Source organism: Varroa jacobsoni, unplaced genomic scaffold (genome assembly GCF_002532875.2).
Source record: "Varroa jacobsoni isolate VJ856 unplaced genomic scaffold, vjacob_1.0 scaffold_677, whole genome shotgun sequence".
NCBI lineage: Eukaryota > Metazoa > Arthropoda > Arachnida > Mesostigmata > Varroidae > Varroa > Varroa jacobsoni.
Window position 1 is genome coordinate 130,437 of NW_019213579.1, and position 25,591 is coordinate 156,027.

Sequence of the window (25,591 nt, forward strand, 5' to 3'; positions counted from 1 at the left end):
CAATGGCGAGCATTGCAAGGTCTCATTTGCAATGCTCGCCAGTTTGTCGCGGTTTTAATGACTGAAATCGATCTACCAAAAGTATACGCTTAGCCCTTTCATCCCGATGAAGAAATCTAACAAAAAGTTTGACGCAAGAAGCAGAATGGACTTCGAGGAAGTAGAATCGCCATACAGTCACTTTCTGGAGGTTAGCTGGGGCTGTAGCCCAGTTCCCATCTGGTGCCCTGTTCGAGTATGTTCTCTATTCACGGAGTGGCCATAAAGCGCGGGTCGTTTCTGATCGCATACAACACGGTGGCGACGGGAGCTCATTTTTGTCTGACACTACCAGAGTCGTCAAAGTCGTCCGCTTCACTATATCGTCTGACTAGATAGTGTGATAATCAGACCTTGGATCAGATCGTTCACGCTTGTAAATCGGCGCAAATTAGCACCGCACTATATCGTCTTTCAGTACAGTATAACGTACTATTAACAAATTAATGTTTCGTCCGGTACGGGCATTAAGCGTTGTTGAGACGGGGTAACGCACTACTATGACTAGGTTGAATGTGATGGATAATGCTTTTGCAACTGGGTGCAGTTGAGTGCACAGAATATAATAGGAGTACTTTGAGAAAAGGACGATATCGCTTCTACTAAGCCTGCTTAAATATAAAGTAATAGCTTAATGATGTGGACTTCCATACAGGGATTTTGTGTGGCAGACTCAACACGATCTCTCATTAAGATAACGCATCGGCGCTTTTGCTGCGCCCGCTTCTGCGTGGCTCCGTAGACGAGAAGCCACCCGGGGGCCAGAACACCGCCACGCTGACCATCATTCTATGGGGATCCGTCTTGCGCTGCACGCTTTAACTCAAATGTTAGTGTAAGCTGGACTTAGGATAGATGGTTGTTAACGATTGACTTGTTCCAACAATCACCAGCCTGAGCTCAGATGGGCAGCGTCAATATGCGAAGAGAGGGCCAACGAGTGCGTAAAAAACCTTCTTGCCCCATTTGAGTTTACCGCGCTGAATCGCTCTGCTCAGTGGTGGACATCGGATCGAACGAACACCTTAATCATAGTCAGAAGAAGCCGAGTTCGCAGCATTCATTACAAATTCAGAGATAAACTATTTTTTAGTTCGCTTTTCAGGCGCCTTACGTAAGCAACAATAGAAGCATACAACCAGCCGTCCTTCTAGACTTCCGTTATTGCTGGAAACGGAATTGAAGGTAGCTGATTAACAAAACTGACTTTTTACTAAATCTGCTGCCGTAGTAGATGAAGTAGTTGCTCTTTCTATAGCGACTGGCCACTGAAAGACTTCGCTAGTGGAACGCACAACGGCGCAGTCCATGTAATCAGTGATTATATTATTAACGTGAAAGGTATTGTATTGTATTGCGTATGATAGATATACGTGCTAGACGTTAGACAGATAGACACGATTCTATTATTATTTTTCTATATATATATATATATAGTAGACATATTGAAGTGAATCGCAAAGCTTTATGTACAGTTGTTGTACGTTACAAAAAAAACCTTCCAGTTTATCAAAATAGTGCAGCTGATATTCCACTGTTATTTTTCCTTTTGGTACATTCAAGGCTATCGGCCGTCTTCTAGGGCTAGGTTCAAGCACCTCCAAGTGAATGGCCATCGTCTCAATATAATCATATTAAACGATGATATAGCTAGCACCTCTGGTTACGAAGAATCAGCTTTTTTACAAAGGTGGGGGCATGGCATGGGTGGCTAATTCGCATTACTTCAAGTACGTTGCCCCGTCTAGTTACGTTTCTAACGAGGACAAGTTCTTGATGCTATATCTATAAAAAAGAAAAAAAAACCATTCGGACGACTTGTTCATAGACGAAAAATAGTTAAAAATGCTACAGAAGAGAAATCTGTTTCCCGAGTTACTTGCGTCAAGTTTGTTGAATGATTGATCTATTCATAATTGTAGTCACCGTGTGAAGAGCGCGCAAAGAAAAGTAAAGAGTGGTTGTGAGAAGTATACGGCCAAAGTTCCCAGTATCAGATAGATACTACTGTGTTCTATAAATCGAGTAAAAATAGTCTATCAACAACATTTGACAGATACCAGCATTGAAATGGGCACAATTCAGATAAAAAGCATTTGAATGAAGAATACTGGTTTAATGGGCCAATCAGTACACCTGTCGTTTCTGGAACTTAGCCGCATTTTCTTTCCAAGTTCCTATTCAGGTTGGGTGGTCGTAGTACCTGAAATCTGTTCGCCCACAACTTTGACGACTCTACACATTGTTTAAGAGTATCTGTTTCGAAGTTTTTACCTCTCAAATGTGGTAGTATCTGTTCACTGTCTTGTTTCCGCATCGCGCGTCTCTTGAAACATATCGGCGGAGGCTTGAATCGCAGTCAGTCCACGAACCTTTAGATACTTCGAACTTCACGTGCTGAATATCAGTGTCTGCCCCAATATCCATTCTTCGTGTTTTACGTCCGGCTCCTAAGCCGTTACGAATTGCGAATAAGACGACCGACTTTAGCATGAAGTAAAATGTGACCGTGCCTGAATTCGAACCATGACCATTGCTTGACAGAGATATTGGTGCTATCATGCACCATCATGTACTCGCGTTATTCAACGCGGTATATTTTACATGTGCCCTGCCAAAAGTTCGAAGGCAGATACGTTATCGACGCGAGAGTTTCACTTTTTCTTCTGACAACATCGGAGTGAACTTCATCAGTGCGGACAATCTGTTTGGTAAAAAGAAAAAAGAAGAAAAATATCTTAGTAGATTGCTGTTTGTAGATTGTAGAAAGTAATGACAAGTCACCATTGTGTTTTGAGGAACTTAACCCCACGAACCGCTGAAATGTCGTCTGCGCTGTCTCAAATCGTTCTACCCTATTTAAGAAGCTAGATATCGTTAGTGGTTTCAAACTTTTCAATGTGACGTACGAACATACGTTTCATGTGAAATAGTTAAAAAAAAAGTAAAAAGTACGCCATAAATAATTAAAATCTGACAAATATTCAGATGTTGAGTAGGCAGCGATGTTTGGAAGGGTAACGTTTTTACGACCGTGGCCATTGAAATAGCTAACAGCTATTGAAGGTAGATAGAGTTTAAGAACTGGCAAAATATAACTGGCCAGCACTAGCTGATAAAACAGAAGTTTTTTGGATGATTTTATCTAGTCTGAAAACAATTTTGCGCAATTACGCTAATTTTATTTGGAAGGCAAACAGGCGACAAGATAGCAGTATCACCCTATGCATTCCAAGCTAATCCGAGTTTTGCATCATACCGCTTTTCGTAACCACGTGGTCTGTTTTTTTAGTTGTATTCATTTGAATCATTCTGATTTAGTAGAATACCCTAGCTTTCAGTGCCCACAACATCGCACGACCGGAACTTCGTGTAACTTACATGTTCAACTACGAGCCCACACGCTATAATGGACCATAAGGTCCGTTACAACCTGTGTAATGCGTCTACGAGCCACGGTGGTTGATCTCGATCAATATTTGTTTCTTGACAGTTAGCAGGCCGGCCAATGAAATCCCCAGCGCGAAGAATGTTGCGGCGCTTATTTTTAACGATATGGTCAAAACTGGCTTTTGACGCAGCGTCCTATCTGTAGGTATTCTGCCTTCACACTATTTATCTCCGTCCAGTTGGTGTCCTCCCGATGCGTGTTACTGTCATTTCGATAGCGATATTCACAAGCTAGTACTATATTACCAATTTTATAGTTCTAGCCGGAATTTAGGTAGATTCCGTCATCTCTGTCCTATCATGATCATAGCGTCATCTCGTTTGAAGCGACGTCTTATCGAAAGTTACCCAGAAGTTACGAGGGGTGTTGCACTCTGCAGAACTACGAAAGTTAGTTATTTATTGACATCAATGTGCATTCGATAGATTCCTAAGGTGTCAGACAAAGAAATATGACTTTATTCTATGGATGACGGCCGTTATTATCGTTGCACATAGGCTCACTGCTGTTCGGAACAGCTAGCTATAATTCATAAAGGCCTTACACATATAATGTGAGATGAGTGTCTTTTACTATCCCCGTTCGACACCCTATGTCTTTGGTCACATTATTATGAGCTTAGTAGCCGCTGCTAGCTGCAGAGCTTCTATGGTGTCTGACGTCTTTTTGTTTGTTGGCCTGCTGTCACTCGATCACTGGCTGTCCTTCTATATGCCATCGATGATCTATACCCCACAAACGGTTAGAGAGTTACTCCTTATGTCATCCAACTGTTACTCAGCGGCCGAATAAGCTATATTCGAGACCGGACCGCTCCTGCTGGTCGCTGGTGCCTTGCTGAACGTTGCTATGGCCTGATACGGTCGTTGTTGGGTGTTCGAGGCATTATGATGTCGATGTTAGCATGCAAGAGTGTCACTACCGTCGCCGCTGCACAATATCAATATTATTTGGATGTTTTCGTCTAGCCGTCTGACACAGATCCTCTTCGCTTCTTCTTTTGTTCATGAGGTAACCCGCGATTTTTTTGACACACCGCGCGACCACGATCACGGCTGAAGCGGCCATGGATAGGACATGGCGCCGGCCAGGCGAAAACGATATCGACTCTGTAGCGTGGTACTTTTCTTCTATAGTCGATGTTGACGTTGTTCATGTGCGAGCAAATGATGTACCCGTATATAGTATTGCTATGGCACGCAGTAGCCACGGTGTGGTACCAATTTATACCACTCGAGAAATTTCTAGTGTTGCAACATTGGCCAATATAGTTGGTTCCTAGGGGGTATAATATCGGCTGCAGCGTTTCTCGAGGCTAGATAAATGCTTCAATAGCCGTCTCAACCCTTAAGGCGACGGCTCACGCATTGTCAATTGTTTTCTGTATCAGATTTAGCGCATTATTTATCATAGCCAATTCTACTACATAATACATCCATTTTTTCTGCTACGAAGTATTAGCGTAACGATTCTTCCAGGACATCGGTCAGGTCACCTGAATCGACAACGATTCCTGAGGGTTTCGACGCAAATCAATGGCGTTGCTATTCCGACGAAAGTCGATAATGAATGATGTATCGTTGACGTATGGTCATTTTCATCCGTTATACTTTAATACTTCGAAAAGCTCAGACTCGTCTTAATTGATTGCCTACATTTTCATACAGGATCACCTGCTGCTTTATCTATTGATTGGCCCACATACCTGTTACTGCGGGGCGCCTGTTTAACACTATCCACATCAATTTTTTAACGACAATAAAAGCGATTTTTCCTCTTGTGGTAAAACTGCAGAGTTGAAAGCGATGCTGTAATAGGTTTGTTTCATTTTTTTTTCCTGCCATGAAGGCGTGAAGCCTACCATGCATAAAGTCAAGAAACCGTTTATCTCCACGGACTTCACGGATTACAACACAATTGGGTCTCCTTAGCTTTGGAAGTGTCGTAGCCCGCATGCTAACGGGGAAGCCGCTCAATTCCATTGACCTTCGGGAAATGTAACCTTCTCTGAATCTAGTCGGCAGTAAACAAATCTACTTGACGCCACCACGTTGGATTACGTTGCGTAGATTATTCGATTGCAACACCGACATTTTCCAATTTCCTACACAATTCAAAGTTGTTCATTTGATCGTGAGGGTGCTTCCGCCGGCCGTAAACAGGCGTCTGCATAGTAGTTCTCTACGAGAATATAACCTACTAGCGGCATCGTAGTAACAGGCTCTAGGAAACCCCCGAAGCGAACCGTATATGCATATTAGCTCACTAGACATATTATAAGGCCCATTAAGCGTACCGTTTGCCTCTGATTCGTATATCACGAACGCATACAAACATCATTTTTCTAACGATGTCAGTATTCGCTCGTGAAATAAGTCAAGTAACGCATAAACAGAGCTGAACTTCAATCGTCCATCTTTGCACAGACCGCGCTCTTCTCATGTCCTGATAACACGTGTCCCTTTAACGATGACAGTTAACAGGCAACAGACCAGATAAGGACGATTCAAGTTAGTAAGTTTAGCTGCCGGCAGTTCAACGTCAAATGTAGGCTTTCGTTTCGAGGATCGAGCGATTGACTATCGGAACCAGCACGAGTAGTAGAACAGACAATTTTAATTCCTCACTTCGTCCTTATTTCGGCCATTTGTCATTCCCAAATTCTTCTACTTGTGTTCTGTGAGCTCACGACAAGCATGGGGGAACAAGCAAGATACGAAATGAGTCAAAGATGTATTTAGTCAACCTTATTCTTTCTGGAAAATTAGTCGCTTTATCATCGATACGTTTCGTTCCCGTTCGTTTCATCCTGCTTGTCATGTCTGCGATGAACGATGGCGCCAACGCGATAGATACAGGATACCACTAATCAGAGCTCCTGCGTCACTCGACAAAGGGTTAAGTTGACATTCGAAGGGAGAGCTCGAATCATCAATAAATTGCATATATTTTATCCTCCCTTTTCTCTCTCATCTGCTTGGACAAAGCAGATGGTTGAGATTTTCTACGAATGATGATGCTTACTGGACGAGGCTGGCAAAAAGCGCATCTACGAGGTGGGTAACCGGTGGGCCACCTAAAGCGACAATCGACGTGCTGACGATATCCGTTTTGGCTGTTGTTTTAGCAGGACAAAAATGAAAATTCCAGAAATTCAACAGTGTTTCTATATCTGAGCCGGCCAAGAGATATTTATCGGACATTCAACATTAATATTTGTCAATCGAATGATACAAAAGTTATATAACTGGCCAAATCGTGTGGCCTACTTAAAGTGACTGTTGTTGGAATGTACATAACCGTCAAGATATTTCCAGACTAACTAGAATATATTGTATTCGTGCTCTAAGTATATTATACCTTCCAGTCATATTATATAGTCGGATCATTTGTCAGGTATCCTACCTCTTGCGTGTTCTATTTCTCACTGACAACGAACAATCATCATGATGTGATCTTCATGGCGCTTCTAAGCACGTACCGCTAGCGACAATTACAACGAAATCCAAAAACGAACGTCTAATGAAACTGATTAAGAAGAGCGCGCTTATAGCTCCAGTTGGTGTGCACGTCCCTATGCACAGCATTGCAGATTACGATAAATACAGTGAAAATCATCGTAATATCTGTTTACCCATTATTAAGTTTACTACTGCTGCTGCTGCCGCCGCCGCCGCCATTGCGGCAACAGCCACCGCCACCGCCACAGTCGCCGATCCACAGGGTGAATGACACAGATAGATGAAACAGCAATAGTTGAAGTAATAGCAAAAAAATCCGTCTTTGCGTTGAGGCCAGAATCCAATTCTTCGTCATCATCGCCTTCCCCCTTTCCGTTTTTCGTGTCAAACACACACACGTACACACACACGCTCACAAATATGCACACACAGAAACACTCATTTAGACGCATCGCACCGCCGATCATTAAAGGATTGCGTCTTTTACTGCCTTCTCCGTTATCACTGTTTTTGAAGTGGTCGTAGCTGCTTACGGGGTCGCCGTAACTGTGTTACGCCATTACAGACTATGAGCACCGCATGTCGGCTGCGGCTACCGCTGATGCACGGCTACTCATCAAACTTCATAAGCTTCGCTAGACTAATGAACACACAACGAACAAAAGTCAGCGGTAAGCTATCTTGCCAAGCTGCTGTTTTCTAATAATGAGAGGAAGGGCGCGAGGGAAGCTATCCTATTTCTTCTTATTTTCGTTTCTTCGTCTCTCTGCTTATGATAATGATGACGAGGACGATGGGAAACATCTAGATGTTCTTCTTCTTCTGGATGATAATATCTTAGCGATGATTATCCTATCGATAACAAGGGCATTGGTCATAATCATGATAATGTTTTGTTTCGTAACAGATTTGATTACGGTGACAAATTGACGGACTGAAGTAACTAGAGTCAGCGATAGCAGTGCCACAGCTACTTACTTTTTAGAAAGTTAGAAAGTTTCCTCGAAGACCACAGCGCTACGGAGATTGATCGAAACTGGGCGAATACATCATGCAAGTCAGCAAAAACTGACATTTTACGGATATTGTGTAACAGAATTATAGCCTTAGTAAATATTAAAAATGCAGAAAATGAGTTCCTCGTAAATTGAAAATGCGTGTGCTGGGTTCCTTGTGGAACTTTAATTAACAAAGAAACCATAGTAGTTGAAGCATACGATTGTCATAAACGATGCAAGGTTCAATCGTTGCAAACAACTGAAGGACGACCAGGCGAGGGAATGGCATTGCTCTGGAGAAGAATCGAACTCGAAGCAGTAACGAGTTAATTCGGACGTGAAGTAGTAGATTGCATTGGGCAATAGGGGCCTCTGCTACTGATGGCTACTCGATGAAAATTAATAAATGAATCCAATCCGCCATCTTAACTTTCCCAAGAAACACGTGGATCGTTCGTGTGGCAGTCGAAGCCGCGCAATCTTGCTATGTAATGAAGACGTCGGATCTCAACATTTTGCCTTATTTCTTTCTGGATCGAGCGTAGGATTATCCAACGTTGGCTTTAATCGGCTGATTCGTCCCATCTCGGAACCCGAGGTCCGTTTGATCTCAGGGCTTTCCATGACCTAGAAAGAACAACTGATGACAGGTATAGTCCACGATCGATTTGTCTCGGCTTTTATAAGTGGCATTGGATCAGCTTAGCACCCTTGTATTGTGGCTTCACTATGGCCGTACGTGGGTGTTTGTTAACAAACTTAAAAAATACTTATGAAAATACAGAGCGAAATGGAAGCCGGTAGTGAAACCTTGCCTTGGAAACGCTAAGGAAACACTACAAAGATATGAAGAAAGCATTGTTTGCAGATGAAACTGCTTATAGTCTGGATTTGAAGTCAACATGTACATCAGATTCCAGCTTGTCGATCTACTGTGGTGTAGCATAAATTTCAGTCCTGATTGAATAATTATGGTTATTTCTAGTAGTCATAAGAGCTGTGTTTCCAGATCACACGCAATCACGTGGTACTAACTAGGCCAACTCTTGTCCACTCTTCCTTCATGCACTCACGCATAACCCCAACAGGCGTTACGCATAGCAAGTGACGCAATGGTCGGCCACGAAGACCGCCCACAATAAGAACGTACTTGCCGTGTTGTCTCTGCGTACATTTCATGCCGCCCCATGTGTTCGTCTCCCCTGTACGTGTTCTATACGTACGAAGATATATGTAAAGCGTAAGCAAACGTGCTTCCATCACGCACTAGCCACGTCTCTATTGTTGATTTTCATATGTCATAGTCTAATTGACGCTTGTTAAAATTATGGCAGTAATTACGATGATGATGTGATTAGCTTAATCGTTCCCATCTGCCACTCGATTGGTGGCCTGCCAGACCCTTTTTTCGCTAACCAGATGACTTCACTCGGCCAGTTGAAGTCCGATCATCGACGTCATTTATAACGTCGGAATCTATTAATTAGGTCGTAATGAAATAATACAAGAAACGTCAAAATGAGGGAGCGATAACAGCAATAGTAATAGCCCACTGCGATAGGATAAACCACTTCGGAAAGGTAAAATTCAAAAGCTTTACCATCTACTGCTTCGGTTTTCTTGCGGTAGTGCTTCGATGAAAATAATGATTGTAGGTGGCAGACGTACAAGTTAAATGACGCCGTAACGCAGTTATCCATTTGCACGCTTAAAGACGATAATAAGCGTTTCTTAGAGATCAGTAGCATTGCACCACAGTCTCTTATAAACGCCTAAACGGCGGCGGGGGGGAGGGGGGGGGATCATTGTAGCGGTAACTTAAACAGTGGAGTTTTGATCCTAGAGTGGAAACAATCTAGATGATGCTGACAGAAATTTTCTACCGCTTGGCAACGCTGCTAATAATAATGTTGGGCAACCATATAGATGGCAACTTTTCAAGCATGGCGTTGTGATGTGGCACGCTGACGCAAGAAAATACTATTTTTATACTCAGATACGAACGTTTTTATTTCTCTGCCCACAGAAACATAACATTCTGATTAAGCATAATTTTTTACGAAGAAAACGACGTTTTTTATGCAAATTAGTGTTATTAAGAGTGTATCTACTATATATATGTGGAAGCTCTCACACATCTAAAATAAGAACCCGTGTTTTTTAATATAATGGCGTGCATACACCAGTTTTAGAGTCGGATTTTGTTCTCGATCATCCGAACCTCCCCGATTGAATAGCATATTCTAAGCTGTCCTCCGTCACCTCTGGTTGAATACCGAGCAATTCAAAAGCTCTAAAAGGTCAATCAATTATAGCTAATGGGCCTTTCTGGCCTGTTTTTGTTAGAATATAGTCAAAAGGATAAAATTCATTTTCAAGATCTTTTTCGATGATGGGGAACGAACCGTGTAGTCGTAACAACGATATTGATAAAAAAAAAAGTACGAGTATCTGAATTATTCAGATATGTTTCGTATCTTTATTTGTACGACCCTTTTCTGACCTGCATTCGTGTATCCCTCATCTGTTCTGTTCTGATCTGATCTGGCCGCTCATTTATCTCTCAGCCGGATCGTCTTCTCAGTTAATGAATAAGTTCACATTCTATCGTCCCGTCTTCAAATTGGTTCGATCGAGCAATCGGCGGGCATCGTGCACGCGTGCATATTTGATTGTCAAACGGTTTTGCAATTTCAGCATAGCTGAGGAAAACGCTTCCGTACAAGAGGATAACCTCCTACAGAACATCGGACTGCCACTTCCATGCCACTATCCAGAGGCCTGGATAAGGTTCGCTGGTTCGAGCTCTCCTTATTCAACTATTGTACGCAGATGGCAGCAGCGGCAATTGCTTTGCGTCAACGGTAACGCTTTTCCTGGGCGTCGTCACTGTTGACACTAAATATTTTTGTCAGTGATGAATACCGCTATCGTTGCCTTCACTGGTGCAGTGTACGCGTCGCTGAGTATCACGTCACTGAACAACTTGACGCGATACCACATTTGTTACCACGTAGTTGTTCGATGAACGTACGTTACTTGCCAATTTTTGATTGGGTTTGGCCTCTTTCAAATTACTTTTTCTTTGCCTATTTATGTACATTCTCCTCTTTGGCATCTCCGATACATTTTTTTTTTTGTTTCATAACTAAATAAGACATGAAAGGGGCCAGAAAACGTAAAGAGTGAGGGGTGGCGAAGGGAAAGGGGTAGTTGCTGAGCAAATCAGGAAGTCGGGGAAAGGGGATGAATCAGAAAAATGTCAATTGATTTTTGATATCAGATAGCTGTGTGGTGAATTTTTTTGTTACTCTATGTCTACTATAGGATACTGCCAGCTGTACTGATGGCTATACAATTTAGGGTTAGTGAAAAATCAATGTTTGCTGGAATCAGATGGCCCATTTATCTCGGTTTAATACCGTTAATCGTTGTAGTAGTTATATTTGTCTAGGGCAAACCTCGTGGTCGTAGCCATTAAAGAACGACATCCTTAAATGTAAATCTTGAATCTAGATCTCGACTGCAAGGCGTTCGATATCGCATCGTAAGCCGATCTCATTCTCGTAAGAGTCTGACCGTGCCAGCCAGTCGGCAGAACCATTGTCTCGTTCTTCGTAGAGCTCAACATGTTGTCGTAATACTGTTCACTTTTTTTTTTTTTTTTTTAGTTATTTTTGTTGATTGACCCAGAAAGTAACGTTGAGTGCCCATCGACTAGTCTAAACAACAGCAATAGTGGTGATAGCCCTGGTCGTAATCGCAGATAAATATCGCATGGTTGTTCCAGCATTCATAGCACTACAGAAACATTTAAAGCGAATCAGTTTCAGCTTGTCGCTGGTTTCATGACGCCATGTCAGCAGCAATCCTTCAACTGCTCTGTGTTCACTTGTTATCTAATATCTGCGAACTTGGCTTACTGGTAGCTTGTCTTCAACGTTAGTCAGATTTTCCGTTTTGTCTACTGCTACGTCATTGCATTCTCTCTCTGCTGTTTGTTTTGCTGTTGCAGATGATCGTAGCGGGCAATTAATGAGTATCTTTCTACCCGCTGCGGTCACTGCTTAGCAGACGCCCCGTTAGGCGCCGTTGAGCACCTATTGACAAAGACGAACTCAAAGCGCGCACTTCCTTTTCGTATCGCGCGACGAACGCGCCCTACTGTTTTTGGGTTATTTTTGTTGGCTTCCCGCTTTGTGTTGCCGTCAAAAATGTCCGGGTGACAGACCGGCGGACACGAGCAACGGACCGCAATAGCAGGCCTAGAAATGTAGCTATGTCTCCGATTGTTGTAGGATAGAGCGTAGTTTATTAACTGTCACTAGAACACATTTTCCCGCTCTAGTCCGTTGTGATTATAACTCCGGAGATTCTTGTCAAATTAACTTCGTCTGTAATTGGCATTGTATTTGAGCAGTGAACTAGTGGTTTTATTTGGCTGTACTTGTCGCAGCTACGTTGTTTCGTTCTCGACATATTCCAGGCGGTACATTTCGAGTGTTACATGACGGTCTTAGTGTACCAAATTAATGTTTCTTTGTTGTTTTGCTACTTTAGCCGACGCTTTTGTTTGAAATTTCCGCTGTGGCGGGTCAACCTGCGAAGTGTGACGGCTTATCCTCTCCGGTAAACTGCATTTCGTTCTACTACTGTCGAAATGCACTATGTGTCCTACTGCCCGTCCTGCCTGTCCATAGCACTTCTGCGTTTGTTTACCGCGAGCGCGAGCGAGAGGAGGGGAACGAGACAGAAAGGGGGATAGCGAATGACGCGGAAGAGATGATTTTTGTCGATTTCTTCCAGCAGCAGCAGTATGATCAACCCCTGCAGGAAGCATCTCTGTTTCTAAACAGCTTTAGCGTCTCGGCACGTTTACTGCTGGCGCGAAACGGTCAAATCGAGATGACCGAACGGCTAGCTCGAGATCTCCAATCATTTGAGTACCCGCCTTTGGATAACTAATTTAACAGTTGTTGTTGGTCTAACCAGTTTTCGTTCGTACCTCTATGCGTCTTGACGGCCCAGTCAAATGGCTGTGTACGCGTTCAAATTCTTCGAAGACATTTCGTACTTCTACAGAATACGGAGGCTACTATGAACACGCTAAGAGGCACGTATAGGAAAAAGACGGAGTGCGCGAAAGAAAAAAAAAACAAATAATCGTCAGTAGAAAAATAGTTGTCCATCTCTTTAACGATACCAATACGTGTATTTTACCAGTGACTTGTTCCGTAGCTGCATTGCTTCCTGTTCGTTTCCCACAGACTATTAAACATCTTTTTCTTCTTAAAATTTTTTATTCCGTTTGTGGCCGCAACTTATTTGTGTTTATTGACACAGATTTAAGAACAGTTCATGTAAAACAGGCATTGATTTTTCGGAGACTATTTTTTAGTAAAGATTAGCCAGATAAACGTTTAGGCACGAGTTTGTTATTTGCTAAATATGTTTTATCTGTAGTTATTGCAAGTTTAGAAAACAGGCAGGTGTTTTTCGCATGCGACATCATGCAACCAGGTCTCGTGAGTTCAAGTGATATAACGCGACATACCTCTTCAAATAAAAAAAAAATGCTCTTCCGTAACAGGAAGAGACGGCTCCTCGTTGTTTGAAGTAGATCAATATCGCCTAAAAATCTTTGACAATGAAAAGACCAAAATGTGTTTAAATGTATCACAGATCCGTTACTATAGTTCGCCTATATTCTTCTTAAAAAAAATCGTTCACCTTGCTGGACAACCCCTTACACCTAAGGACATTTTTGGTTTCTGTCGTTTCAGACTCTGGCTGTGTGCGCGATTGGCATTATGAACGTGTTAAAGGCTACGTGCTGATGGCTGAGATTAAAAAAATTCAGACGGTTTCCAGCCGACAACAGTGCATTGAGCTTTGCTTCACTGAAGCTGACTTTCAATGTCGTTCTGCCAACTTTGAAGATGTCACTGGCCAGTGCAGCCTTTCTGATATGGACCGTCACACCGTACTTGATAAGAGGCTTTTCCAAGCTGACGTGAACGAAACGATCGACTACCTAGAGAGTAACTGCGTTGTCGGTACGTATTTAACTATTATATCTGCTTGTGCGTTCAATATTTTGCAACAATGCGAGCTTAAGAACATTAGACTGAAGTAACGTCGATGTACATTTACCAACAGGAACTTTTCAGTTTAGCATATAATACGTATACAGCTGAATCGAATAACGTTCTCTTACAAGCAAATAGACTTATATGATATATGTTTAATTCGAATAAAAATTTCAACTTCGGATATACGTAGTATAACAGGCGACACTTATATCGCCCCTATAGATGCGTGCAGTAGTACTGTCAGCGTATGACATAACTAAGCCCTTGTCTGTTCATTGGCAAAAAGAAAGCATCTTTAGTCATTGGTTCTCTGTTCCAGCAGAGGGGCGCGCAACAGAATCATGAACAATGCCTATTTTTTCAAATTACTGGTAACTTCCACCGTAGCCTCACCAGCCGAAGTGAAATGAGGTAGATACCTCATGCGCCCTTGAATACGTTTCGCCTCGCGAACGTATCTCGTTCGTCCTCGTCGTAAGGCCAAACGGACGAGGCGATCTTAATCGATTGATTAAAAAATTTAAGCACCTTTGGTTATCGCAGTCTCGCTACGAGCAGTATATTGACATTCGGTTCTGTGACGAATGTGTTCCTGGAAATACGACTGAGCAATATAGAAGAATAACCCAACAGATCTGTCCTGGCTAGCGGCTCAGTATTTCATACTTTGCTTAGATACTATTGTCCACACGCTACGAATAGATGTAGCTAGTGCTTGTTTATTTCTGTTTACTGTAAATGTGTAGTCAGTGATTTTTGCAAACCTATCAATGGACCGATGATCAATTGCACATGTCAGATTTTACCGATTCCTGTCCATAAATACTTTTGGAAGTCGCCTGTACAAGATTTTGGTAGGTCAGTTTTGTATTGTCATCTGTTTGTACTACGATGTTATTTTGTGTATATATGTAGAAAAATTTAACGATGAGCATACGCATTGTCGATACTACAGAAGATGCTCGTCTCTGTGAGTTCAAAAACGTCAAAAACAAGATCCTGAAGACCGTTGATGCTGTGTACCAGGATGTAAAGGGCGAAGATGAGTGCAAAAAGATTTGTCTAGGAGCTAACTTCCGCTGCCACTCGTACGATATGGGAGATCCTCAGAACCCTGTTTGTCGTATCAGCCACTACGCTCGCGCATCTCTCACTCATATTCAGGATCCTTACCTTAAAATCGCCGAGGCCGTAACCTACGAGCTTGCTTCGTGCTTCAACGGTAAGAAAAACTCTAAATAGAGCTATCGCACATTAAGGCCTGAGCTTCGTTCTACAAGATATGTAACAGCGGGGGTCGCTGGCGAAATTGTATTTGTGCAATGTAAACATCAGCTGTGTCACTCTCTTTTATAATGCACTGGTTAAATTTTTGCGTTCTTGTCGTACACATTTGGCTCCCGCCAGTTGTTTTTTTCAGGTTTTCAGCTGATGCACCTTTGCAAGCTATCATAAAGGTCAGGTTCGTTTGCAAAAGTCGGTAGTTAGCTCACGGGACTAGCCGATCATTAGCGGGCGCCGACTGTAACAATAACAATGCGTCCTCAATGCAAACCATCATGTTACCTTATGGGTGCCTTGAATATCGGCAACCCGTATTCTCAGAATGCAGGCTTCTGCGCCGTTGTTTCTTTTCCCTTTATCTTTATTTATATTATGGACTTACGGCACAGCTCTCGCTTATCACCTAGCAAATGCTTTCAGCTACAGGCTCTGTTCCACGACCAACAGGTATATGATGATGATGAACAATTTCACGTTCATTTTTTACGATGATATTATCACCCTTGCATCTACTCTACCAATACACACCTCGACATATTCGATCAACACCAGTTAAAACTGTTCTTCCCTGTCCATAGCAAAAGGTATGTTGGCCTACGACCATTATGCTCTCTATTCCTGCTTCTGCCTTCCTTACAAGTTCCGCACTTCATACTTAATGCAACTTGAACACAAGGGGGGTAATCAGCGGCAGCAATGTTCATAACAGTTGCAGCGTTCCTAGCGGTCTGAGCGATTCGATTAACGAAATCTATAGGATCAAGATACGCGTACGCCACGCGTTCCTGTGTTGTCGTACGCGCACTCCCAAGACCGTACCGGCAAACAGCGCGAAACAGAGGGAAAAAGTCACCAAATATGTATACGTCAATTTTCACAATGTCCTAATTATAAGTTTCGTAATAGCTATAAGTATAATGAGCATCATAATCATAATTTTTATCTAGAAGCGATTCGTGATAAAAATGTTTATATATAACTCGTATACTTATCGTTATGTAACACTGCTCCATGGGAGTTATTTTACGATAATTTTACGTATTTAGACGAACGTTATCAACGGTATCTGAGTGCATAGTATTTATGTAGACAGTCATTGTAGTATTTGAAATGTGTCGTTAACACCTTTCGAGATATCACAATGTAGCCCTTCGTTAAGAATCGTGTCTGTTCAAAAGCACTGTCGCTTAAGAGGTTTCGTTCGAATCGTGCACTGCAGTCGGTGAAATTTCACGAAACGGAGCACCCTATACGATATTACAGACTTTATCTTTTCTTTTTCCATATATCCGCAGCCGCAAACGAGCGCTTTAGCAGAAAGCAAAACTGACAGAATAACGGAACCGTGATAGTTCAGTACGGATGAACTAGAAGCCACGACGATACATGATACAAAACGGACCACGAGCCAATGGCGCTCTATCGAAGATAGCGGAATGGCAGTAGCAGCACAAGTCTGCTGTTATTGCAGGTCACGTATTACGGGCCAGACGTAAAACAAGAAGCAATAAAAGCTACGAATTTCAAAGTGGCTCTTACGAGTGTATCATGGCCAGCGTGTCTATCACAGCGACCATTATTATTCCCATTATCGCTTTTACGCATACAGGTCTATCCCGATCATTCGAGATGGCCGTCACAACGGTAGCCGTCAGTTTCGGCGCTAGCCAGCTGGGATATCTAGTCGCTGTTGCGGCTGTTATATCCTATCTGCCACGATCGTATGTTTATTTCGTTCAGCTCCCTTGCCCTAGCTAAGAGCAGGTAAGGCAACCATAAAAAGTATAAGATACTTCTAGGGGTTCTCCATTTTTGTATCTTGCTGTCCCTTTTTTCCGCTAGCCCGTCAATGTCATGTATGTCCTGGCTCGCACTCCCGTTCTGCTTGTCAGCCACTGCGACCGTTTCGATTAGCGTAATCCGGACAGCTATGCGGTGACTTTCATCACTTAAATATTTACGGGATTTTCTGTTTGTGAGTGCGTTGTCAGGGTGACTATGACGCTTGGTCTGTTTTTGCGTGCAGCTTGTACGCAGAAATGTCATAGGCGCGTCGTCCGCAAACTTATTTGCGTCACTGTAATGTTGGTAACAGCGGCAGCAACAGTAAATGCGAGAAGGAGAACAGGGTGAAAAGTAGCATGCAAAAACAAATCTATTGCTAAAAATAAAAGAAATTAAGCTGTAACGTAATTAAAGAATACTAAAGTGCAGATTAGATAACTATAAAGTTAGAGAGACTACGTCTAGTCGATGTAGCGATCGCGATTGCTGGACAACGTAGCCGAAGACATCTTCGCCAGATTTCGGTTGCAGATTTTAACTTCCATTTTTGCCCATTAATTCCGTATCAGACAAGGATATATGAGCAGTATAGTCTTGGTATGTCGATCGTCTAACAATTATAGCGCGACATTTATTCCACCGCTTACGTCTATGATTTTGCGAAGCGCATACTGCGTCGTCGTGCTGGAGGTACACTCCACCGCCGTTTATCTGTGAACTTCATGCTTAAATGATCTGTATGGGCGTTTATGTGTTTTTATCACTCCTCTTTCTTAGACGATTGCTAGCGTTTCTGTTGTTCCATTTGAATTGTAAGCCATGACTCAGAGGGCGAATCATAGCTTCTCGCCGAGTCTGACCGTAAACGGCTACCATCAAAATTCGCATAGGCTTTTCAGCATCTGCCTTGATCCCTCCAATCTGGGCGCTAATACAGAAATAGCCGATAAGCCGTTCTGCAGCAACAGCTGCCGCTTACGTTATCAAATCATTGACAAATCGAGCAAACGCACTCACTCGTCTCGTTGCATCTCTCTTACGGTCCCATTCCGCTGCCATTTGAAATCGTCGCTGCCATAACTGGTCCAGCTTCTACTTCTGCTGTTTTCGCAACTGTTGTCTGACCGCGAACAACATGCCCAACGTGGTCCGGGCGCCCTCTTACAGGGTCCGGCCACAACAGAATTCCTCCTGCGGACGAGTGCAAGTTTTCCGCAACGGCTCAACAGGCGGCCGTAGAACCCCATCACGACGGCCAATTGAATGCGTTGTGGACGTGATGTGTGGTGAGTGTTTTCTCTGTCATGTTGCCACAGCTACACGCAAAAAGTGTACGCGCAAGCCACCCAGCTCAAAGGATAGCGGCTCGAAAAGCGAAAGTATCCAACGCAATTTCTAGCGACGCTTTACGTTTATCATTAGCTTGTTTACCAGCTATTTAGTTTACTATTATTGCTACTGACATGTTTACGTATGCTACCACGACGCTTTTAGAGAAACGCTTGGCATGAGTGAAGTAGAAAAAGATGACGGTCGCTAACCGAAAGCTTCTGTCCTTCCGGCACAGTGTAATCAAGATGTGCTGCTTCTACCGTAGTTGTTTGATATTGTTGGATAGCTAACATTTCTGATACATCAACTTGTTTCCCTTCTTTATCACTATTCTAGGAAAGAGCTGGCCTTGACAATGCACCGCTGTCCAGGGTCAGTGTGCGACATGATGGCTGTAGTCAGCATGAACAGAATTTGCCTTTTGGAACAGCACGCAAAAGACGACGATCGAGCTATCTGTCTATCGATCATTTTTATGACGGACAAAATAAATGAGAGAGAAAAAAGGATCCGTTCGTCGATTACTGTGCTGTTTCCGTGCCTTAATTCGCATTTTATAATTCACGCGTTTCTAATTCAATTTTATATAGAACGGAACGAATTGCTGGTATTGCCGTCAATGAAAAAAGTCCACTATAGTTAGCTAATTAACGAGAACATTTACGCAAATCTATCAAAGAGGCTTGAAAATATTTAGACTGCCTGTATCGCCAAAATGTAGTATCATCAGTATGAGACGGAAATGGGGCCACGATACTGACCACGCAAACGCCTCACACTAGCTGATCTATATTTTAGGCATCCTGAATGGTTCCTGTCATACTGCGAAACAATTCAATACGCCATCCAGAGAAATGCGGAGGTGTCCTTTGACACGATTCTACCTATACGTATATTACCGTCAACATGATGATCAAGCGTCAGGCCACGGTTATCGCGTGCTTTATTGTTTTTGTCTGCTGGATGGGGAGGCTCGCGGTTGGGGGCACTTTTGTTTTTCTCAATAATGATCAACGTTCTTGACGACACGCGATTTCGTAGGCCAAGCGAGCCTAGAAATGAAACATCGGTCTAGTCTATCGAAGTGTTGAAACTGTTTCATGACGAATACGAAGAGTACGTTAGTGACTGTTTCGTATTAATAATCTTCACTGTGTTGTGTCTCTTGCTTTTGTATTGATTTCAGTGTCAATCGAATGCCTTTCCCGCGAAATGGTTGCCAGGGTAAAGTCTACGAAGATGTTCAATGGTAAACTCTACTCAAAGTCGAAGCCCAATTCCTGTGTTACTGATGTTTCTAATTCGATGGAGTTCGAAATCACAATGAACTATCACGAACTGGAATGCGACGTCAAACAGGAGGTGAGTGTCACGTTGAATGGCCTCTATGATTCTGTGGGTAACTTGCTGTAATTTGGTCAGCTCTAATATTGTTGTAAAATCGTTCCCCTAGCTCTGCGTTTTCGAAATGGCCGAAACATGCCTTTCTTATATGAATCGCTCGAGATCGAATCGAGCCGCCATGATTATGACAACACACTCGACTTCAGTAGCTCCCGTAGATGCAATACGATAACGAGCGAGCGAGCTTCCACTGCGGCAAACGCTTGTTCGAGTGGACTCGTGTTTTCGTATTCAGATCACGCACAAGAACGACTAAGGAACGCTTTTCGTCTACGACGACGACGACGACGACGACCACGACCACCACCACCACCACCACACTACATTATGATCGAGTAGCTCTCGAAGTGCAGCAGCTCACTTTCTCGTTACATTGTATCCTTACCGATCATATCGATGCAACCTCTCCTGGTAATGAAAATGAAAAAAAATCTTCCAATTAAAATGATCGTGTCTAATCTGTTCCGCAGTGTCCTCAATCACGTTAGATTAATAATAGCAACGCCGCCAATCTAGTTGCAGGGTTGATTGATTGGATGAACGAGCTAAATTGCTCGCTCTGACCAAGCGTAAAGGGACACAATACAATAGCTGGCAGTGACGTGAGCAGAAACGAACGGCAAAAACAACACCCAACGCAAAAAATTAAAAGAAGAAGAAAAGCCGTTGATTAGTGTAAACGATCACGACACCTGTTATAAGCGAAACTCCAGGATGTGTGGTGTAGGTACCGTAATGTACACTCTGTATCTGCCTCAAAAGACCTAGCGAAGAGGACATATAGCTACGTGTATTAACGCTTGACACGTAGTACTATCGATGTCAGCCCCGTTCCTATACATCGTGTTTAGTTCGTCGACTTCATCAACATATCATCCGACAGTATACGTCCCCGTCCAGCAGTAACGAACCGGTCGATCTTCGCCGACTATCTTCTACGGGCAACGAGGCTTGTGTTGCCATTTTGACTGAGTATGGATTGGCTGACATCTGACAGTAAGTTATGATGATTTATCATCATATTATAATTATTAATATCGTCATGATCACTGCTGCTGGTCTAAATAGCTCCAGCTGGGAGCGTAATCCATTTACGTATCGACGGCGATGATGATTACCATTGGACGATGGTGCGTCGGCTAATAGCGGACCCGACCGACGTACATTCACCGCACTACATCGTGGCACGCCGCAGTCTTCGCTGCCTGTGATTGGTTACTGCATTTGGAATTTTTCTTCTGACGATTCTTTCATTTCATTGACGTTTCTTACTCTCTTACCCATGACGGCATCGTCCGCCTACTCAACAACGACTGGTTATTGTCACTGTTCCTGTCTTTCGCTCCGTCGTTTTGGCGCCAACGGCACTTTCCGCCGAGTTTGTTTCGAAGGTTGATTTTCATTCGACGACAGCAAACGAAAACAGTGACAGGTGCAGTACTAACAGACGATAGAAGCTCACAGAGTCTGTCTATTTTTCTAACATCAACAAACTTACGGGGTAACTAGAGTACGTTGTTTCGCACATAATCGGGCGCAGCGGAGACCGACCGGCACGTTTCGTTTATCCGAATTATGCTCGTTTTACTATGGATAGATAGACAGATAGAAATGCGTAGATAACAAACGCGAAGTAACGGTGGCAATGACAAAGCAGTCATTTTGTCAGACTGTTGATATCTAATTGCTCATAATAATATTCATTAAATTGTTTGTTACCATATTGCCCACTGGACACAGACGAGATCTTAGGATCTAATAGTTCAGCCAGACGTTTGAAAATTAGCGTTTATGTTTTATCTGTTCTATTTTAGATCATTCCATGAGAAGCACATTTTCAGTATAATCCTGACATCATTCTTCAAGCTAACTTCTAAATGTTGTTAAGGCAAAAAAATACTCGACTACGATACATATCCATAGATGAAAGACAGCGATGGGTATGGCATGAAAGTCTTCATTACCCACACCACTACAGTTGCAAGAGCTAAAATCAATAGACTGTTAAATTCGGCTACACCGTGCACCAGCAGCGCATGAAGAACACAGTTGCGTATTACGGGACCAAAAGATAAAGGAGCTTTGATTCGTCTCCGTTATCGTCGTTGTCCTGTCATTACGATCATTATTACCTCACTTGTTGAAGTCGCATTCTCTTGAGCATGCATTTTCTTCCGGTTCTGGCTTCCGTCCTGCAAGCTTGCCATAGCGTTGGGAATGGTTTTGTCCATCAGCTAGGCCCCAAACGTCCATTTGACTATCTGCTCGTCCTTGGCTGCCTCTTTGAGTAATAAATTTGCCGGCACTAAAACAGCCTATTTGAGCTTCTGCTAAAGAGTGACTCTGGCTCCGTTCCAGTGCTTATAATAGCAAACAAGATTATAACGTGTTTCTCTCAGAAAGCACAACGAAACGACGGTGCCGTCCAATCAGTGACAAATACTTTTTTTCGGTTTGTGAAAGAGCACCGATATCTCCAATGTGTGGGCAATGAAAGAGCGGTCTCTCTGTCAATACGACATCGTCGCTGATCCTTTCTATACTTGACTCAGCTTCTTGTTCGTCCACAACTACTACGTCTGCCCCACTTTCGGGGGCCGCCCGTTCTCACGACGAGCAATCCGGATGACCTAACGGAATTTATCCTGTGTGCTAGGACGACTTTCACTTGTGCTGTTCGGCACCTATCGCTGTGTAGTGTGGTGTCCGTCCTTTGGTGTTTAAATATCCGCCGAACGTTTCATTTATGTTACGACAGCCAGTGCGGTAACCATTTTCTCCCGCGCAAATTTTCCTCCTTCTCCTGCTTCTTTTGATCCTATATAAGACTTCGGGATATGTACCTTGTATATTTTGATTCAGTTCTGTTATAATGGAAATTCTGTCCTCGTTCATAGCTTGCTAGTCCGTATCGGTTCCATGTATAACGTTTACTTTTGAAAAATGCTATTTCTGTGTGAAATAACCGCCCTTAGGCTTCCATATGTTTCTGGGAGGTGTAAGTGCACGCGACGAGACAGTCGTGGTCCCGAAAGATCAGGCCGAACCAAACTTTAGCCACAGCAGGGACATTGGTCGAGCCTGAAAAGAAAGTGATGAAGGACTATCATTGAGGCTTTTATCAGCGTCCGTAACATTTTTGCCGGTTTGTCAGTAAGTTGCTAGAACGCTTCATCCGTTTGGACATCTGTCGGTCTTTTGCTTGGTCCTCTTTACTTTTATTTCGTCGATCGACTCTTGGTGGCTGCAAAGAAACAACCCACACTTTGCGCTTCAATGACAATATCGATTATGCCAGCAACGGCTGTAGCGGCAGCACCAGCAACAAACGCAGGCATAGACATTTAGCGATCTGTGAGACAAAATCGTGAAGCTAAAGATCTGTCTTGTTGCTGATTGAAAATTCATCAGGCATCTCGGACGTATCTGGCGGGTAGCTAATTGGATAGCTGAACCGTAGTAGAATAGCCATTACGCATATGGAGAAAGACGCTGGTTATGAAGGCAATGCGAATTTAACAGACTTGTTTCTGTTATCCGCGACTATTGCGACCCACCTTTCGAACAATCCTTAAAATTGCAAAACACAACAGCTTAACGAAACGAAAAAAGGCCGTTCTAGATCCGTGACGGCTTACGCGTTCATCAAGTAGTTCCTGGATGAGCCAGTGCCATATTATGTATCATGGAGTGGGTCGAAGGGCGACTTTGGAGTGCCCTGAATAAACACTGAGGGACGACTTCGAAGAACTGTTATTACCAGGTGACTACGGTGAAGCATTTTCCGATACCGACCGTTGGGTTCTAGACTAGTAATGTGTCGCTTTTAATCAGTTTTGTGAACGCGGATCAACAGTATCTCCAAAGCTATAAGCGGTTTGCGCAAATGCTAGGTGTAACTTGGTAGATAGCCGTAATAGCTTAGCCTAAGAAGTACAGAATATGCCACAGAGGTTTGTTTTCCTAAATCCTTCGTCTTCATTTCGAACCTGTCGAAACATCTTCAGCTGTGTGAATCAAAGCGTTATTAGCAAGAACGTTTCAATAGCTTACCATGTTGAAATGTTGTTCCAGAAATCCCTGAATACTATATTAGACTCAATGAAACAAGTTTGTTTTATTAGTTAACGCTCATTATATAATCCTGTTTTTTCGGAAAGTCCGCATCCATTTTCCATATTTTCCGTATTAGCAGAAATGTGGACCTTTCTCACAGCTCACAGATCAATTTCAGCGATCTTTTTATTTGAAGGTAGTTGTGGTAACAGTTGATTTTCAAAAAGCTGCTAGCAGCTTAAATTGTTAAACTGGGTAGGTAGTTCCACTGTCTTTTGGCGAACCAGTGATCCGCACGTCGTCGCTGTTGATATAGCATATCAACGAACAGCTGAAAATCGGCGCCGAGGCATATTCTTTAAAAAAAAAAACAAGCCATGCTCGATTTTTTGCTTTAACATAAACGCCCCTTCGCTATTGCAATGGCCGCTGTCGCAGAGGCAGCTGTTGTGGCTAGTCGCACTTCTTGCGCTTTGTTGCTACGAGACGAAAGACCTAACCGCTCGACAGGGCAACAAACCTATCGCAAACAGGACATCTACAGTTGTTTTTCCGGCGGCAAGGCCTATAGTTATTGTTTATGTTCAGCAGACGTCATATCGGCACGAACATTTTGCCGTCTGCTTTGTTTGCGGATGTGCAACCACACCATCTGTTACTGTCGCCATTGGCTCAGACTAGTCACGCTATCATTCAACGACAGGCCTTTATGGAATCGTTTTGTCTATGCTTTATTAATAGGCGTTTGCTCTGAAGCTAGTATCCAAGCCCGTAGCGAAAGACAAAGCCGCGCTGAAAGAGATCGTTCGCTGGTCGTCGACTGCAATCTGTTCATGCCCATCCCTTACGAGTGGTCTTGTATTAACATTGACATTGGTCTATTGGCAACAACACCAGCTGTGTTGTACTCGTATAGTACGTATGTTTAGAACTGGATTGACAATTGGCTGCCATTAGAGAATCTTAGGATGGTAATACACAATATATATATATATACATATATATATATATATATACACCATATAAAAAGCGATGCGTATACATTTCTAGCCACTGCAGCGTGCTAAAAGGACAGCCATATACATTTAAATGAATAGAGGATTTTTACAGCAGATGAGCAATTCTGCTCAATCGCTAAAAGGGGTGCAGTCGCGTAAACGCCAACGCCATTAGGTATGCAAACAAGGACAGAAAACTTAACTAACGGGGTGAGCTACTGCTTGTCAATGCCAGAAACTCTAGCAGCCGTACATTGTGGCGAGCATTTTTTTCCCGACTGAGACGTCCATAACGTTGGCTTCCTATAAAACAATAAGCATCTTCTGGTAGAGATCAACGGATAGGTATCTCATTTATATATATACTAGTATTTTGTGCATGGAAATTTGAGCAGCTGACCTAAACAAGTTAAATGGGGCAGAAGTTTTGCCGTTCTATTTCTATGTAAACTTTAATTTTTCAGGATGGCCACTTTTTCTCGGATATCGTGATCCAACACCATGACATGATTGTCACCAACCAGGATCTTGGTCTCTCCATCAACTGCCATTACGACCTGTCTAACCGAAGTGTGTCTAACGGAGTTCAACTCGAGGTTGACGGGTATGTCATATCCACCATGATAGTTTCCGCTTATTAAAAATTTTATTTTTTTTTTATTTCTGTCTACATTTGTAAGAGGAATTTGAC

General features: G+C 42.9%; 1 protein-coding gene and 1 long non-coding RNA gene across 4 annotated transcripts in view; one reads left to right on the forward strand and one right to left on the reverse strand.

Annotated features, from left to right (window-relative positions):
* The window catches only part of LOC111262592 (uncharacterized), a 129,460-nt gene that overhangs the window by 100,242 nt on the left and 3,627 nt on the right, over positions 1–25,591 (forward strand). For 2 of the 3 annotated variants that reach the window (XM_022836954.2, XM_086969220.1), the window contains exons 3-6: positions 13,733–14,005; positions 14,997–15,263; positions 19,629–19,804; positions 25,365–25,504. In XM_022836954.2, the coding sequence (XP_022692689.1) occupies positions 13,733–14,005; positions 14,997–15,263; positions 19,629–19,804; positions 25,365–25,504 (856 nt within the window). The remainder of the gene's footprint in view (positions 1–13,732; positions 14,006–14,996; positions 15,264–19,628; positions 19,805–25,364; positions 25,505–25,591) is intronic. The other variant, XM_086969221.1, reaches the window with a different exon arrangement.
* LOC111262595 (uncharacterized) lies at positions 1,485–13,075 on the reverse strand. Its single transcript, XR_002681720.2, has 2 exons — positions 11,411–13,075; positions 1,485–2,743 (listed from the first exon to the last, which is right to left on the reverse strand). It is a non-coding gene; the product is annotated as an uncharacterized LOC111262595 (long non-coding RNA).